General features: G+C 38.4%; 1 protein-coding gene across 1 annotated transcript in view; it reads left to right on the forward strand.

Annotated features, from left to right (window-relative positions):
• Positions 1–300: 300 nt before the first annotated feature.
• Positions 301–16,682, forward strand: part of CNGB3 (cyclic nucleotide gated channel subunit beta 3) — a 168,321-nt gene continuing 151,939 nt past the window's right edge. The window contains exons 1-2 of the mRNA XM_062189513.1: positions 301–411; positions 12,392–12,461. Coding sequence (XP_062045497.1) covers positions 301–411; positions 12,392–12,461 — 181 coding nt within the window. The remainder of the gene's footprint in view (positions 412–12,391; positions 12,462–16,682) is intronic.

A 16,682-nucleotide genomic window follows, 5' to 3' on the forward strand; every position in this document is an offset into this window, starting at 1 on the left:
TTAAACAATTCAAACCAACTACGAAGTTTCATTTAATCCTCTACTTATAAATTATTCACTAGGGCACTTTGACTCCAGAAAGTTCATAAGCTGAGTGGAAATCACCCAAGCAGAAGTAATTTGCTGCTTTTAAGCCAAAGCCTTGACTAGCTAGGGAGTTGCCTGCAGGAATTAACCAGAAGAAAATCCTGATTAAACAACTAATTGGCTTGTCTACTAATGAAAAGCAAAACAAAGTACATTTCTGAACCTCAAGACACAGTCATAAAAACAAAGGCTCCCAGCGCCACCCGAGAGAGGATGTTTAAATCACTGACAATAAAATTCAACAAGGTGAAGCCTATAGGAGGGAATGATGAGAGTGAACAAGGTTCACATCCGAGCCATCAGTCTCAACAATCCGCAAGACAGGTATGTGCTTTACATTCCTAAATCAGTCTTAAGTCTCGTCATGTCTTGTCTGATAATGGAATTTAATAAATACTATGATATATGATTGCTTAGCAGTTTCACTCGATACTATCTGAGTCATGTGCTATTTGGGATTATTTACTTAAAAACAGAATAACAAACATTTAGGATATTATCTTAGGGCTTAGAAAAGTCAAAAAAGACTTCTCACTGCAGATTTTCACTTTTGCCATCCAAAAAAAAGAATCACTTCTCAAATATCAGGAGTCTTCAATAAGTTTGTGGAAAATACATACTACAAAAAAAAATGCATGGGTTTAAAGTTTTTTGCACAAAAATAAATTTAACTTTTCATCCCATTTCCATGAACTTTTTGAAGCGCCTTCGTATTAAATTGACTATATAATTTGGTTTCAACAAAGAATGTCTAGCATTCTGATGTTAAAAGATTATATTCTTTTTTTAAAAGATTTATTTAGTTGAAAGAGTTACAGACAGAGATAGAGCCTAAGGGAGAGAGAGGCCTTCAGTCCACTAGTTTACTCCCCAAATGGCTGCAATGTCCAGAGCTGAGCTGAGCTGAAGCCAGGAGCCAGGAGATTCTTCCAGAACTCCCATACAGGTACAGGGGCCAAAGGACTTGGGGCATCTTCCACTGCTTTCCCAGGCCATAGCAGAGAGGTGGATCAGAAGTGGAACAGCCGGGACTTGAACCAGTGCCTGTATGAGATGCCGTTGCTGCATGCCAGGGCTTTAACCCACCGTGCCACAGTGCCAGCCCCCAGACTATATTCTTTAGACCAGCCATTCTCATTAGGGAGCAATTCTGCCACTTAGGGAAAATTTGGCAATATTTGGGGGGCATTTTTGGTTGTCATGGCTCAAGGGTAAAGAAAGTCCAGAGATGCTGTAAATATCCAGGAATGCACAGGGAAGTCAACAACATAGAATTATCCACTGCAAAATCTCAATATGATCAAGGTAGACAAATCCTGCTCTAGTATAACCCTTTCCTAAGTTCTAAGACTACTCCTATGTAAAATGGAGATAGCCTTGTGAGAATCAGACATCCTACATATAAAATAAAGCCCATTGTAGCAAATTTTAAGTGGCAAATATTACCATTCTTATTAATATTTTGTATTGCATGATAAGTTTAAGTTCAAAGTGATACTTCCAAAAGCAATACACAATTAACCACAAAAAAAAAATTCATGACTTACTAAAATCATCTAAAAGAGCTACATAAGGTTTTCAGACCAAGAGTTATTTACCTATCCAAAAGAGATGGATGAGAGAAATTAAGTACAAACAGAAGTGTGCTACAAGGACTAAAGGGGCAGAGTCTAATGATCCAGATGTAAATACGCCTAAAAGATAGACAACACAATTACTTCGCAGTTAGCCTGGAAAAATTACATTCTCTTTCTGGTAATATCAACTGCCTTTGCAATGGAAAAACATGGAGGGTTGTACCTGGCATTGCTTCATGAGAAAGCTCTTAACTTCTAATTCTCATGTCAAATAACTCTGCATATTAGACTTACTTATATGGTAAAACTCATGGGTTGTCACAAATATGGAGTTCGGAACTTCTCTTCAGCTGGTCTCAGTGCATTTTGCTCTATGAAAGTCACTAGGTTCATATTTAAACCTCATCTAGCAGGGTTATTTTCCCACTGAGCACATAAGAATAGCTAATTTATTATTGTCTTGGAGCATATAATAGCCAACAGCAATTACTAAATGCCAAGCAATGCACTAAGTTCTTTCCATGTATTATTGTATTTAATAGTCACAGAAGTTGTAGATCCTGTCTTAATTTGTTGTGTAAACTTAGCTAATCAATGGCAGATTCTGTTCTACCTGACTTTAGCACCTGCTGACTAACTTACCCGGCTATACGGCATCAGGATAGAAGGAATATAACAGAAGGGTTGAACCAACCCTTCCTGATACTCTGCCTACAGGATAAATGGACATTAGAGAGAAGGTAGAAATAAAAGAAATTCATTAAAGTATTGTCTTTCCTTCCAAAACAGTAGTACTAGAGAAGTAAAGTAGATATAGGGAGTGCAGTCCTCAGGTATATCCTGCATCATTCCCACAGCTAAAATGTGTGTATGTAGTCAGAAGGTCTCCTGACATCCCTTTATACCTTAACAGTCCAGTTTGGAAATTGTTTGCATCTACTCTTTCTGAGTATATGTTGATACAAGAAAACAGTTTTCCTGCAGTTTCAAATATGCTATGTGTTAAAAATGACAGAAACAAAAAAAACTTACAACTCTATTTTCTCCCACAATATATAAACTTTTAAAATGTTACTTAAACAATAAGGTTCAGAAATACACATAAATTATTTGAATCCTATAAGGAAATACCTAGAAATGAAAAATCAATTTATATTGTTTTCAAAGTGTCAAAGAGTTCATTCACAAACTGAAATGTTATAGGTAATTCCCACGTATCTATAGCCAATAATTAAAGAACTGAAAACTCATAATAATGCAAAATCTCTCTTACCATAGATTAAGACATAAGTATATATTTATATAAGAACAAATAAATACAGTGATGAAAATGCTTATGAGTAATATCATTATATTATGCAAAAGTTTTTGAAGGCTTGATTGTTTACTTATAGATTGTCCTAGATCCATATCTTTCTTGCATGTTCATATGAACTAGCCACTTAACTTCCTAGTCAATAGCATAGTAATCATAAAGTTTATCTCACTACCACACAGGTTATTGTGATGTTTAAATGAAATTAATTTTTAAATGAAACAAATGTACCAAATATTTTACTTTTCTTTTTTTTTTTTGGTTTCTTTTTTTTTTCTTTTTTTTTTAACTTTTATTTAATGAATATAAATTTCCAGTGTACAGCTTATGGATTACAATGGCTTCCCCCTCCCATAACTTCCCTCCCACCCACAACCCGCCCCTCTCCCACTCCCTCTCCCCTTCCATTTGCATCAAGATTCATTTTCAATTCTCTTTATATACAGAAGATCAATTTAGTATAAAGATTTCAACAGTTTGCACCCACATAGAAACACAAAGTGAAACATACTGTTTGAGTACTAGTTATAGCATTAAATCAAAATGTACAGCACATTAAGGACAGAGATCCCACATGAGGAGCAAGTGCACAGTGGCTCTTGTTGTTGACCCAACAAATTGACACTCTAGTTTATGGCGCCAGTAACCACCCTAGGCTGTCGTCATGAGTTGCCAAGGCTATGGAAGCCTTCCAAGTTTGCCAACTCTGATCATATTTAGACAAGGTCATAAAAGACAGGGTGAGGATAGTAACCAATGATCCTAAGAGTGGCATTAACCAGGTCTGAACAATTATACAGCATTAAGTGGGGAAGAGGACCATCAGTACACACAGGTTGGGAGTAGAGCCATTGGTGGTAGAGTAGAGGTTATGATTACAAAGGAATGAGGCCCAAGTGTGCTAGACAGGGTCTAGAACAAAGGACAGAGTCATTATTAGATGTGCAAAGAAAGGTGCTGTCTAAGCTACAATTAAGTTTTCTGATTGAGAGGCAAATAGAACCTGATAGAAGGGGCTTGATAATAATCTGTTGGGCTTTAGGCCTTGTAAGTTAAGAGGCCCAGACCTTTCTATCTCTTCACATGGGGTATATCCTAAGGGAGGTGTGAACCTCCTAGGGGAAGGCACTCTGTTGACTTTCATTACTTGGCTGGCCTGGGAGGAGAGCTGGCCAGGTAAAGGCAGGTGGCATCTCTAACAAGAAATTTACAGTTCTGCCTGCAATGTTGCTGACCCTACTTGACCACACCCTCAGCTGCAGTGGTCACTTTGGAAGTTGGGCTGAGTGAAGGGCTTTTCAGCTTAGAGCCAATAAGATCTGTGGCTCTGACCTGGGCATCCTTCGACTCCAGGGCAGGTCCATTTCCAGTGATCCAACTCTTGGCAGAGCTGCCAGGGCTCTTCACAAGCTGACTTCTGCTGAAGCCCAGGCTTACCATATTGAAAGCCACTGCAGTGGACTGGCCTGTTTCAAATGGTTCTAAGATATACAATGCTTAGAAATTATATCAAAATTCCATATCATAGGGTATACATTTGGTACAGTGGTCCAGATACTCCCACATGAGAGTACCTGGATCAAAAGCCAGCTCTACTTCTGACCCAACTTCCTACTAATGCAAACCAAGGAGGCACCAGATGATGGTTCAAGTTCTTTGCTCCCTGCCCACACACATGGGATACCAGATTGAGTTCTAGATCCGGGCTTTGACGAGGCTCAGCCCTATCTATTGCAGGTACTTGAGGAGTGAACATGAAAATTGGAGGATCTCTGTGTGTCTCTTTATCTGCTTTCCAAAGAAAATGAAAATAAAATGTTTTTAAGTCCATATCGTATCACACAAGACATTCAAGTTTCTTGCCCCATCTACTTTGCTAGCCTCATATTCTCACACTGTTTCACATTCAACTACTTCTATGGTAGTTCCCTTTACTCCTTTACAAACACACCCTAGGCTTTTGATAAACCTTAATTGTCTGCCAGGAATATTTTCCATGTTTTTATCCTTCTGGAAGTAATCAATCTCATTTTTGTAAAACCAAGATGCTGTTCCTTTTTATTTTAAACTATATTTATTTTAGTTTATTTTTTTAACTTTCATTTAATACATATAAATTTCCAAAGTACAGCTTTTGGATTACAGTGGCTTTCCCCCCCCCATAACCTCCCTCCCACCCGCAACACTCCCATCTCCTGCTCCCTCTCCCATCCTATTCACATAAAGATTCATTTTCAATTATCTTTATATACAGAAGATCAATTTAGTATATAGTGAGTAAAGATTTCAACAGTTTGCACCCACACAGAAACACAAAGTGTAAAACACTGTTTGAGTACTAGTTATACCATTAAATCACATAGTACAACACATTAAGGACAGAGATCCTACATGGGGAGTAAGTGCACAGTGACTCCTGTTGATTTAACAATTGACACTCTCGTTTATGGTGTCAGTAATCGCCCAAGACTCTTGTCATGAGTTGCCAAGGCAATAGAAGCCTTTTGAGTTTGCCAACTCTGATGTTGTTTAGACAAGGTCATAGTCAAAGTGGAAGTTCTCTCTTCCCTTCAAAGAAAGGTACCTCCTTCTTTGATGGCCTGTTCTTTCCACTGTGATCTCACAGATATCTTTCATTTAGGTTTTTTTTTCCCCCCCCTTTGGCCACAGTGTCTTGGATTTCGATGCCTGAAATACTCTCATGGGCTTTTTAGCTGGAACCTAATGCCTTAAGGGCTGATTCTGAGGCCAGAGTGCTGTTTAGGACATCTGCCATTCTATGAGTCTGCAGTGTATCCCACTTCCCATGTTGGATCGTTCTCTCCTTTCGATTCTATCAGTTAGCATTAGCAGACACTAGTCTTGTTTATTTGATCCTTTTGACTCTTAATCCTATCATTATGATCAGTTGTGAACTGAAACTGATCACTTTGACTAGTGATATAGCATTGGTACTTGTCACTTTGATGGAATTGAATTGGAATCCCATGGCACGTTTCTAACTCTACCGTTTGGGTCAAGTCCGATTGAGCATGTGCCAAACTGTACATCTCCCTCTCTTATTCTCACCCTTATATTTAACAGGGATCACTTTTCAGTTAAATTTAAACACCTAAGAATAATTGTGTGTTAATTACAGAGTTCAAACAATAGTATTAAGTAGAACAAAAAAACAATACTAAAAGGGATAAAGTATTAAGTTGTTCCTTGACAGACAGGACAAGGGCTAATCAAATTACTCTTTCTCATAGTGTCCATTTCACTTCAACAGGTTTCCTTTTTGGTGCTTGGTTAGTTGCCACCGATGAGGGAGAACATATGATATTTGTCCCTTTGGGACTGGCTTAATTCACTCAGCATGATGTTTTTCAGATTCCTCCATTTTGTTGCAAATGACCAGATTTCTTTTCTTTTTTTTTAAACATTTTTTTAATGAATATAAATTTCCAAAGTACACCTTAAGGATTACAATGGCTTTCCCCCCGCCCAAACTTCCCTCCCACCCGCAACCCTCCCCTTTCCCACTCCCTCTCCCCTTCCATTCACATCAAGATACATTTTTAATTCTCTTTATATACAGAAGATCAGTTTAGTATATATTAAGTAAAGATTTCGACAGTTTGTCCCCACATAGTAACACAAAGTGAAAAATACTGTTGGAGTACAAGTTATAGCATTAAATCACAATGTACAGCACATTAAGGACAGAGATCCTACATGATACTTTTTAAAAATTGATTAATTTTCTATGTAATTTCCAATTTAACACCAAGTTTTTTTTTTCATTTTCAATTATCTTTATATATGGAAGATCGATTCAGTATATACCTAGAATTTCATCAGTTTACACCCACACAGAAACACAAAGTGTAAAAATACTGTTTCAGTACTAGTTATAGCATTACTTCACATTGGACAACACATTAAGGACAGATCCCACATGACACGTAAGTACACAGTGACTCCTGTTGTTGATTTAACAATTTAACACTCTTGTTTATGGTGTCAGTAATCTCCCTAGGCTCTAGTCATGAGTTGCCAAGGCTGTGGAAGCCTTTAGTGTTCGCCGACTTCGATCTTATTTCGACAGGGTCATAGTCAAAGTGGAAGTTCTCTCCTCCCTTCAGAGAAAGGTACCTCCTTCTTTGATGGCCCCGTTCTTTCCACTGGGATCCCACTCACAAAGATCTTTCATTTAGGTCTTCTTTTTTTTTTTTCCAGAGTGTCTTGGCTTTCCATGCCTAAAATACTCTCATGGGCTCTTCAGCCAGATCTGAATGCCTTAAAGGCTGATTCTGAGGCCAGAGTGCTATTTAGGACATCTGCTATTCTATGGGTCTGCTGTGTCTCCTGCTTCCCATGTTGGATCTTTCTCTCCCTTTTTGATTCTATCAGTTAGTATTAGCAGACACTTGTCTTGTTTGTGTGATCCCTTTGACTCTTAGACCTATCAGAGTGATCAATTGTAAACTGAAGATGATCACTTGGACTAGTGAGATGGCCTTGGTACATGCCACATTGATGGGATTGTATTGGAATCCCCTGGCACGTTTCTAACTCCACCATTTGGGGCAAGTCCGACTGAGCATGTCCCAAACTGTACATCTCCTCCCACTCTTTTTCCCACTCTTATATTTAACAGGGATCACTTTTCAGTTTAATTTAAACACCTAAGAATAATTGTGTGTTAATTACAGAGTTCAAACAATAGTATTAAGTAGGACAAAAAACAATACTAAAAAGGATAAAGTATTACATTGTACATCAACAGCCAGGACAAGAGCTGATCAAGTCACTGTTTCTCATAGTGTTCATTTCACTTCAACAGGTTTCCCGTTTGTTGCTCAGTTACTTGTCACCGATTAGGGAAAACAAATGATATTTGTCTCTTTGGGACTGGCTTAATTCACTCAGCATGATGTTTTCCAGATTCCTCCATCTTGTTGCAAATGACCGGGTTTCATTGTTTTTGTCTGCTGTATAGTATTCTATGGAGTACATGTCCCATAATTTCTTTATCCAGTCTACTGTTGATGGGCATTTAGGTTGGTTCCAGGTCTTAGCTATTGTGAAGTGAGTTGCAATAAACACTGAGGTGCAGACATCTCTTTTATTTGCCAATTTAATTTCCTTTGGGTAAATTCCAAGGAGTGGGATGGCTGGGTTGTATGGTTGGGTTATATTCAGGTTTCTGAGGAATCTCCAGACTGTCTTCCATAGTGGCTTAACCAGTTTGCATTCCCACCAACAGTGGGTTAGTGTCTCTTTTTCCGCACATCCTCGCCAGCATCTGTTGTTAGATTTCTGAATGTGAGCCATTCTAACCTGGGTGAGATAAAACCTCATTGTGGTTTTGATTTGCATTTCCCTGATTGCTATCTTTGCAGGATATAATGTTCTGGGCTGGCAGTTTTTCTCTCTTAGTACCTGGGCTATATCTCACCATTCCCTCCTAGCCTGTAGGGTTTCTGATGAGAAGTCTGCTGTGAGTCTAATTGGAGATCCTCTGAGAATAATCTGATGTTTCTCTCTTGCACACTTTAGAATCTTTTCTTTATGTTTCACTGTGGTGAGTAGATTATAATGTGTTGTGGTGAGGATCTCTTTTGGTCATGTTAATTGGGGTTCCTGTACTTGGATGTCTCTGTCCTTTTCCAAACCCGGGAAATTTTCTGCTAGTGTCTCACTAAAAAGGTCTTTTAATCCTTTCTCTTTCTCCATGCCTTCAGGAACTCTTAGAAGCCGAACGTTGAGCTTATTAATAATATCCTGTAGATTCCCCACAATACTTTTTAGATTTCTAATTTCCTCTTCTTTTCTTTGGCTTGACTGTATATTTTCCTGTGCCCTGTCTTCTAAGTCTGATATTCTCTCTTCTATCTCACTGATTTTGTTTTTAAGGCTCTCAAATGCATTTGTAATTTGTTCCATTGAATTTGTCATTTCATTTTGATTTCTGTTCAATATCTCAATTTCATGTTCTACTAAATTCCTCATTTCATTTTGATTCCTCCTTAAGATTTCATTTTCACAAGAGAGATTTTCTATCCTGTCTGGTATGGATTTCTGTAGTTCATGAATTTGTTTTTGATAACTTCTAAATGTTCTTATCATAAATTTTTTGAAATCCGTATCTTGCATTTCTGCCTTCTCATCATCTTCATAGTCTTGTATTGGAGAGTCATGTTCATTTGGGGGGGTGTCATAATGTCTTCCTTTTTCTTGTTTCTTTGGTTTTTGCATTTGTTGTTTGGCTTTGTGGAGATATTCTTTGATTTCTTCTTTTTTTTTTTCCTCGCTGTGGTAGCTTTTCTCATTATACGATGACTCTAGAATTTTTTATTTTTATTATTTTTTTTGGACAAACAGAGTGGACAGTGAGAGAGAGAGACAGAGAGAAAGGTCTTCCTTTTCCGTTGGTTCACTCCATAATGGCTGCTGCTTCCGGTACGCTGTGGCTCTCGCACTGTGCTGATCAAAAGCCAAGAGCCAGGTGCTTCCTCCTGGTCTCCCAAGCAGGTGCAGGGCCCAAGGACTTGGGCCATCTTCCACTGAACTCCCGGGCCACAGCAGAGAGCTGGACTGGAAGAGGAGCAACCAGGACAGAATCCAGCACCCCAACGGGAACTAGAACCCGGTGTGCTGGTGCCGCAGGTGGAAGATTAGCCTATTGAGCTGCGGCACAGGCCATGACTCTAGAATTAGTGGACCGTCTGCTTTTGGTGAATCTCTAGAAGCTTGTGGTGGGTGTGGCCAGAGAGCTCTGTTCAAAGGTGACAAACCCAGGTTTGGCATGGTAAATCTTCTCTCCCTCTTTTTTTTTTTTTTTTTTATTCAGAAGTGAAGTAATTCTGCTTAGCTGATCTCTTCTCCGTGATGGCAATCAGTGCTTTTGTGTTAGCCCTGGTGGGTAAAATATTCATCTGCTCTGTCTCAAGGACCACACAAAGGATCTATGCAGTCCTCATTGTAAGCTCAGATTACCCTGCAATATCTCCCACCAGGTTGCCGAGGTTACCGAGTTTGTGGTGTCTCCCATGGAGAGTACTCACGTCTCAGGCACACTGTGAGTGCTCCCACATACCCTCAGTTTTGTTTTGTTCTTTTTCACAGTCCCAGTTCATAAGCTCCACACATTCACTAGGTCTTAACCTCCTGTTATTTCTCCCCACCAGAGTCAGGTTTTTCTGCTTGGCTGACGGTGGGCAAAGCCCTGAGCTGGTGCAGCTGTTACGTATGTCCAAAATGGCACCTGCTGTATTGGATTTCCCCACCTTTGTAAGGTGAGTGGAGAGAGAGAATCATGTCCATACCAGTCCCTTTTATTTATTTATTTTTTCTCTCCTCTAGTTAAGCTGGTGAACTTCCCCTATGGGGCTTCAAGCCTCGTTCCCTCTAGGCTCTTCTCATCGCTTTTCCGCCAGTGTCTCAGGCTACTTCTGTTTCGCCTCACCTCCCTTTCCAGCACTGCTGCATAGACTCAGTGGCTGGGGTCCCATGCCATGGGCACCCATGCCCTCCACGTAGGTCCACCGTGTCGTACTAGTTCCAGAAGAGTTTCCTCTGCAGTTTTTTCCCTAACTCTTCCCTGAGACTACAGTATCTCCACTTTTATTAAACTATCTTTTCCCGGACTATCAGTGCACTCGCTCCCTAATCTGCCATCTTGGAACACCTCCCTCTGTTCCTTCTTAATAGTCTCCTTCAATTCCCCTCTATTCCAACAGAATTGATCATTCCATTTTTATTCCCTATCTTCATCTTCTACAGGAAATTGTCTTAGTTCCTACAACATTTTCTTATGCTTAACATTTTTTCATGCTTTATTCCTCCTACTAGGATGTACATAGCTTGGGAGGCAAATTTTCTATACCCTCTGTTCTTAATTCTATAGAAATATCTTCAGGCACATTGGCCATGTCCAGTGTGACATAGCTACATTTCAAAGTAAAGCTTATATTCTCAAACAAATGTTGAAAAAGAAGCGAACAAAATCATGGAAAGAAGAAAAGAGAGCTAAGAGTAAGCAACTGACTTGTCTTATTGCCACAATTTAAATTCTACCATTAAGTGCCATAGTGGGTAAAGCTGCCACCTGTAGTGCCGGCATCCCATGTGTACACCAGTTCAAGTCCCCGCTGCTCCACTTTCAATCCAGCTCTCTGCTTTGGCCTGGGAAAGCAGTGGAATATGGCCCAAGTCCTTGGGTGCTGTACCCATATGGAAGACATGGAAGAAGATGCTGGCTCCTGGCTTCAAATTGGCTCAGCTCTGGCCGTTGCAGCCAATTGGGGAGTGAACCAGAGGATGGAAGACCTCTCTCTCTCTCTCTCTCTCTCTCTCTGCCTCTGACTCTCTGAGGCTCTGCCTTTCAAATTAAAAAAAATTTAAAAAAAATTAAAATTCTACTGTTAAAGACCTTGATTGGGACCAATGCTAGGGTTGTGGGAAAAGAAGACAAGAACTGGAAGGAATACTACCCAGGCAGACACTTGAAGTAACAGAAGATCCCTTTGGCCAACAAGCTTAGAGGTGGAAGTTCACAATTCAAAACCAAAGTGTGACAGTAGACTCATGGAATGACAAATGCCCTAAATATCACTCTGGCCTCAGAATCAGCCCTTAAGGCATTCAGATCTGGCTAAAAAGCCCATGTGATCATTTCAGGCATAGAAAGCCAAGACACTGTGGCAAAAAAATGGCCTACATGAAAGATCTCTGTGAATGAGATCCTAGTGGAACACTGAGGCCATCAAAGAAGGAGGTACCTTTCTCTGAAGGGAGGAGAGAACTTCCACTTTGATTATGACCTTGCCTAAATAAGGTCAGAGTTTGTGGATTCAAGAGGCTTCCATTGCCTTGGCAGCTCATAACAAGAGCCTCGAGTGATCACTGGCATCATAAATAAGAGTCAATTGTTCAATCAACAACAGGAGTCACTATGCACTTGCTCCCTATGTAGGACCTCTGTACTTAATGAGTTGTGCTATGAAAATTAACGGTAAAACTAGTATTCAAACAGTCCTTTATACTTTGTGTGTCTGTGTGGGTGCAAATTGTTGAAATCTTTACTTACTATAGAGTTGATCTTTTTGATATCAAGGTAGTTAAAAATTAATCTTAATGAAGAATGGGATGGGAGAGGGAATAGGAGGTGGGACGAGAGTGGAGGTAAGAGGGTGGGTATGGCAAGAAGAACAACTATAAAACAAAAGTTATCCCTATGAAATTTATATTTGTTAAATAAAAGCTTTCTAAAAAAAGTAGTGTGAGAATTTTTTTTAGTATATCATAAACAAATATTCAATTTCAATGAGTGGATTAGTGATGGAGTGAAAACAGTGTTACATTTTACACTCAACTTCATGTTTATGTAAATTAATGACAGGTGATCTCATTTTTTTTCTCAAAGGGAGAAAAGGAAAGTGAAAAGAAATCTCTCAAAACCAAGACATTTGAAGAGTCACACAGCAAAAATCAAGGTCAGAATACAGATCTGTAGAACAAACTAGAAAGTAAAATGTGTTTTTCTCTGAATATGTTGGCTGGTGAAACATTTGTCCTTGACTAGGCTAGTCATCTAGGGCTACAATAAGACTATTGATAGATCTGGATATTTACAAAGAGAGTATTTCTTCAATCAATCAATCATGCATCCATTTAAGTGATGCTGCTTTGTTAATCATTTTACATGTGCTACATCCTGTCCTATGGCTCGGACATATGGTGTGTACAATATTGGCCAAGATTGTACTAATACAGAGCTTATATTCTTGAGAAAATGAGAAGGATCATAGATAAGCAAGTGCATACATAATGAACAGCAAAATTCCATGCTATGAAAAGGGTATAAAGACAATAAAGTAGATGTGGATTGTACACAATTAAAGATCAGTGCTTGCAACTCTACTCCTCTACCTGGAGACCCTCTCCATTAGAAATCTCAGCTGCAATTAAGGTTACCACTCTCATTGTTACATAGAGGATTCTGAATTCATATCAGGTCAATTTCTTTCTTAAGATTTTATCCAATATTTTCCAACTAACTGTCACCAGAAGCAACCAGCTTGCCTTAATTCATTTTTGCCAACGGAGTAATGAATTACAGTTCAGAGAGATGAAAATAGGAATAATAAAGAAAAGTTTATTAAAGTACATTCCAAAGGAAGAACAGACCAGATAAAGGAAATATGGCCCCCTTGACGGATAGTAAAGTTTATGAAAGTATATTTCAAGGGAGAAATGGGCCAACCATAAGAGCACAAAGCACCACTTCTTCCTAGTTTGGGAGCTTTCATCCCTAGGGTTGTGGCCACGATGCTCACAATCAGCATTTGTGATTGACACCCGGGAGTTGCACATCTTTGGGTTCTCTACTCATGTGGCTATAAACTAGAATTTTCTGGCTTGGGTGTACTCTTATTTTTTCACTATACTTTAACCACAAGTTAAACTGCCAAATGAGAAATCTTGTGTAAGCGTGGTCAGAGAGCAGGGTCCTTGTTTCACATACCTGGAGGAAGATCTTATGGACCCTTCATCCCTAGTCTCTCTTGTCTGCTCATCTGCCTGACATAATCCCTGGACATATCCACCTCTGTGTTCTGCTGCATGCCACAGAAAACATAACTAAAGCTGAATCCATTCTTTCCCTTCTTATCAACCCCCTCTCCTCACTAACTGCCTTTAATCTCCCAAGCAGAAAACCTCATTCACGTTTTGTACCTCTATCTAGGAGGTCCTGAAAAGGAAATTCATCCCCAATCTCCTTCCATAATGACCCTCAAAGCCACTTGCTCTCAAAGCTTTTCAAAGCTGAGCAGCACCATTGTGGTTCAGGTCCTTATAGAAACCCGTGCCCACATTATTCCCAAGCTCTCTAAGTGGTCACCTTTGGTAGAACCCTTATATCCCCTAACCTCTGCCTTGTCCATCCTGCACAAACACTAAAGCAGATTACTTTTCATTTTCTACCACTTTGATCTCACACCTCTGCTCAAAAATCTTAAATTCCTCCATACAGGAAGATAACATACAAATTCCTTCACTTAACCTTGTAGGACTACTGCAAGCTAACCCCAGCCCTTCTTCTAGGCTTTCTCTCCTGTCACTTCTCAGTGTGTTATTCCCTCATCAAGAAAATACAAAAAATGGCAGGAGACTCACCAGAACAGACTATGCTACTGAAAATAATGAAAACATAAAATGATTGCCATAAAGCTAGAACAAATGTTTTGCCTCTATTAGACAAAGTCTGTGTTAGAATGATGTTTAATGATTTTCTATTTACACTAAAACAAATATTTGAACTGAGGCACAATGCAGTTTTTACTAGCCAAATTTCCCATCTCAAAGAAGGAAAAAACAAGAAACACAAGAAAAGTACAAGCAAGACTATAAATAAATGAATGAACCACAAGAAACACTGTAAAGAAATTCCTATCAAGGAAGAGCCCCACAGTCAAAGGCAGCACTCTAAACCAGTAGCCCCATTCTCACTGTATTTGGCTGCTCCTACTTAAAAAAGAAAAAAAAAAAAAACAGGAAAGACAATAACTGACCTTCAAGAGAGATGTACAATAAACTTGAATAATTGAAAGGAAATAGCAGGTTCCCAGTTGGAAGGATAACCTTATACATATTGATTTTTTTCTCCTCAATTAATTTTTGTTTTCATTTTTACAGCCTCCTCTCGACCAACTTCCAGCAATAGAATTTTTTAAAAAGGGAATAAGTTGACTTTAGTGTTCTCATCTTTGCTCCCTGATTTTAAAGAACAACCCTGGGTTTTTATTACTCAAATAAAACTGTAGCAAATGCTTAATTATTCTTACACAGACCAGGTCTTTTACCACTGACTTTCATCTGCATTTTATCTCCACCAAGAAGATAATAGTATCTGCCAAATAAATAGTCAGTATTCACTTACCTGAGAAGAAAAAACAACAGTCAGTGTTCTGCCATAATCTTTTCAACATGCCTGCAATACAATATCATTTCCTAACTGATGACTAAAGCATGGCTATTCAACTGTTAGATTCTCTGATTAAAATATTTAGTATTATGTGTCAATGAAATGGGAAAGCATTTAATAACTACAAGGGTCCATTTTGGATCAAAGTATACATACATGAAACTACTGCAAATGTTCAGTGTCATATACCAAAGGAACAGTAAAACATGTGATCTTGCCTTTTTCTTGTCCTCAACTGAAGACTGTTAATTAATCTTCAAATTTTTAAAAGTAAATCATACAAAAGACATCACTGCTTTTACTGAAATGTGATTAAAAAATGGAGTTATTGCAGAATAGAGAAACACTCTGCCATAAAAACCACGAGCCAAAGGAAGCCGAGAGAGAGAGAGAGAGAGAGAGAGAGAGAGAGAGAGAGAGAGAAACATAAATATCCACAATTTTTTTTTAGTATGAGTTACTTTGTAATAATTACAGACCCAAATTATAGATCTTTGCACAGAATACAACCTTAATGGGGTAAAACAAAGGATTACATCTTTGGTATGACAAATTTATTCTTAGCCTTGTTGCACTGTTTTTAAAGTGTATTACTAAACTTAAATGTCTCATAGTTGGTAATAAAAAGTCTTTTGTGGGAGCTTCATTTAACAGAAGAGCTATTTCATTAGGAAATAAAATAGTTTCATTTAAATCTGCAGACTTAGCATGTCTTCAAACATGTTAATAGGAGTAAAAGTTATATTTAAGATATTTTTGCCTTGAGATAGCAAAATTATTAGTGTTTAAAGATAGCCTCTGATATGTGCTTGGTATTTTTGTGTTCTTCACTTCAAAACACACAGGTGCAATGTCAAAAAATCTGCAGATGTTGATTTCTGATTATAGAACTCTTATCTTCCACAGAGCGTGGTTTAATTTATATCTGCCATGGAAATGAGAATGCAACACATTTTGGTTTTAAATAAAGATAAATTACTAATGTCCTCTTTTTATTATAGTCATCTTTCTTGAGCTTCTACTTTACTTATATTATATTAAATGCTTTTCAAACACATTTTATTACCAGTAGAGAACATGCAAATGACTTATCTAATGGATTGTGATGCTTTGAAGCGGTCTTATTTATGCTGAAACATTTCCAAATTGAGTGTACATAGGATGTGTGATGCAGTATATCAAATAATGACCCCTCAAAGATCACATCTTCCTCCTCAAAACCTATGAAACTGTTGCTTTATGTGGAAATTTTTTTTCTGACATTATTAAGTTAAAGATCTTAAAATAGAAAGATAATCCTAAATTGTCCAGATAAATGCCAATGTAACCAAGGAGCTTTTATAACAGGAAGAAAATAGAATCAAAGAAGGAAGTTGATAAAAAGAGCAATGCAGAGCTTGGATTGATGACCTCTAAGTTAAGGGAGGAGCCATGAACCAAGGAATGTAGGTAGCTTCTAGAAGCTGCAAAGATAATGAAGTAGATTCTTTCCTGAAGTGTCCAGAAGGAACTCCACCCTCCAGACACATTTTAGACTTCTAACTGATGGAACTGTAAGAGAATCAACTTGTGTTGCTCTAAATCTCTATGCTTGTGGTAACCGGTTATAGCAGCAATAGAAAACTAATACATATGGCTTTAAAATATCCCAATTTTATATTACATGGGGTACACATGCAATGAAATATCACATATATCCTGTAAGTATGTACAACTTTTAATGTGCCAT

Source organism: Lepus europaeus, chromosome 4, assembly GCF_033115175.1.
Source record: "Lepus europaeus isolate LE1 chromosome 4, mLepTim1.pri, whole genome shotgun sequence".
In the NCBI taxonomy this organism is placed as follows: domain Eukaryota; kingdom Metazoa; phylum Chordata; class Mammalia; order Lagomorpha; family Leporidae; genus Lepus; species Lepus europaeus.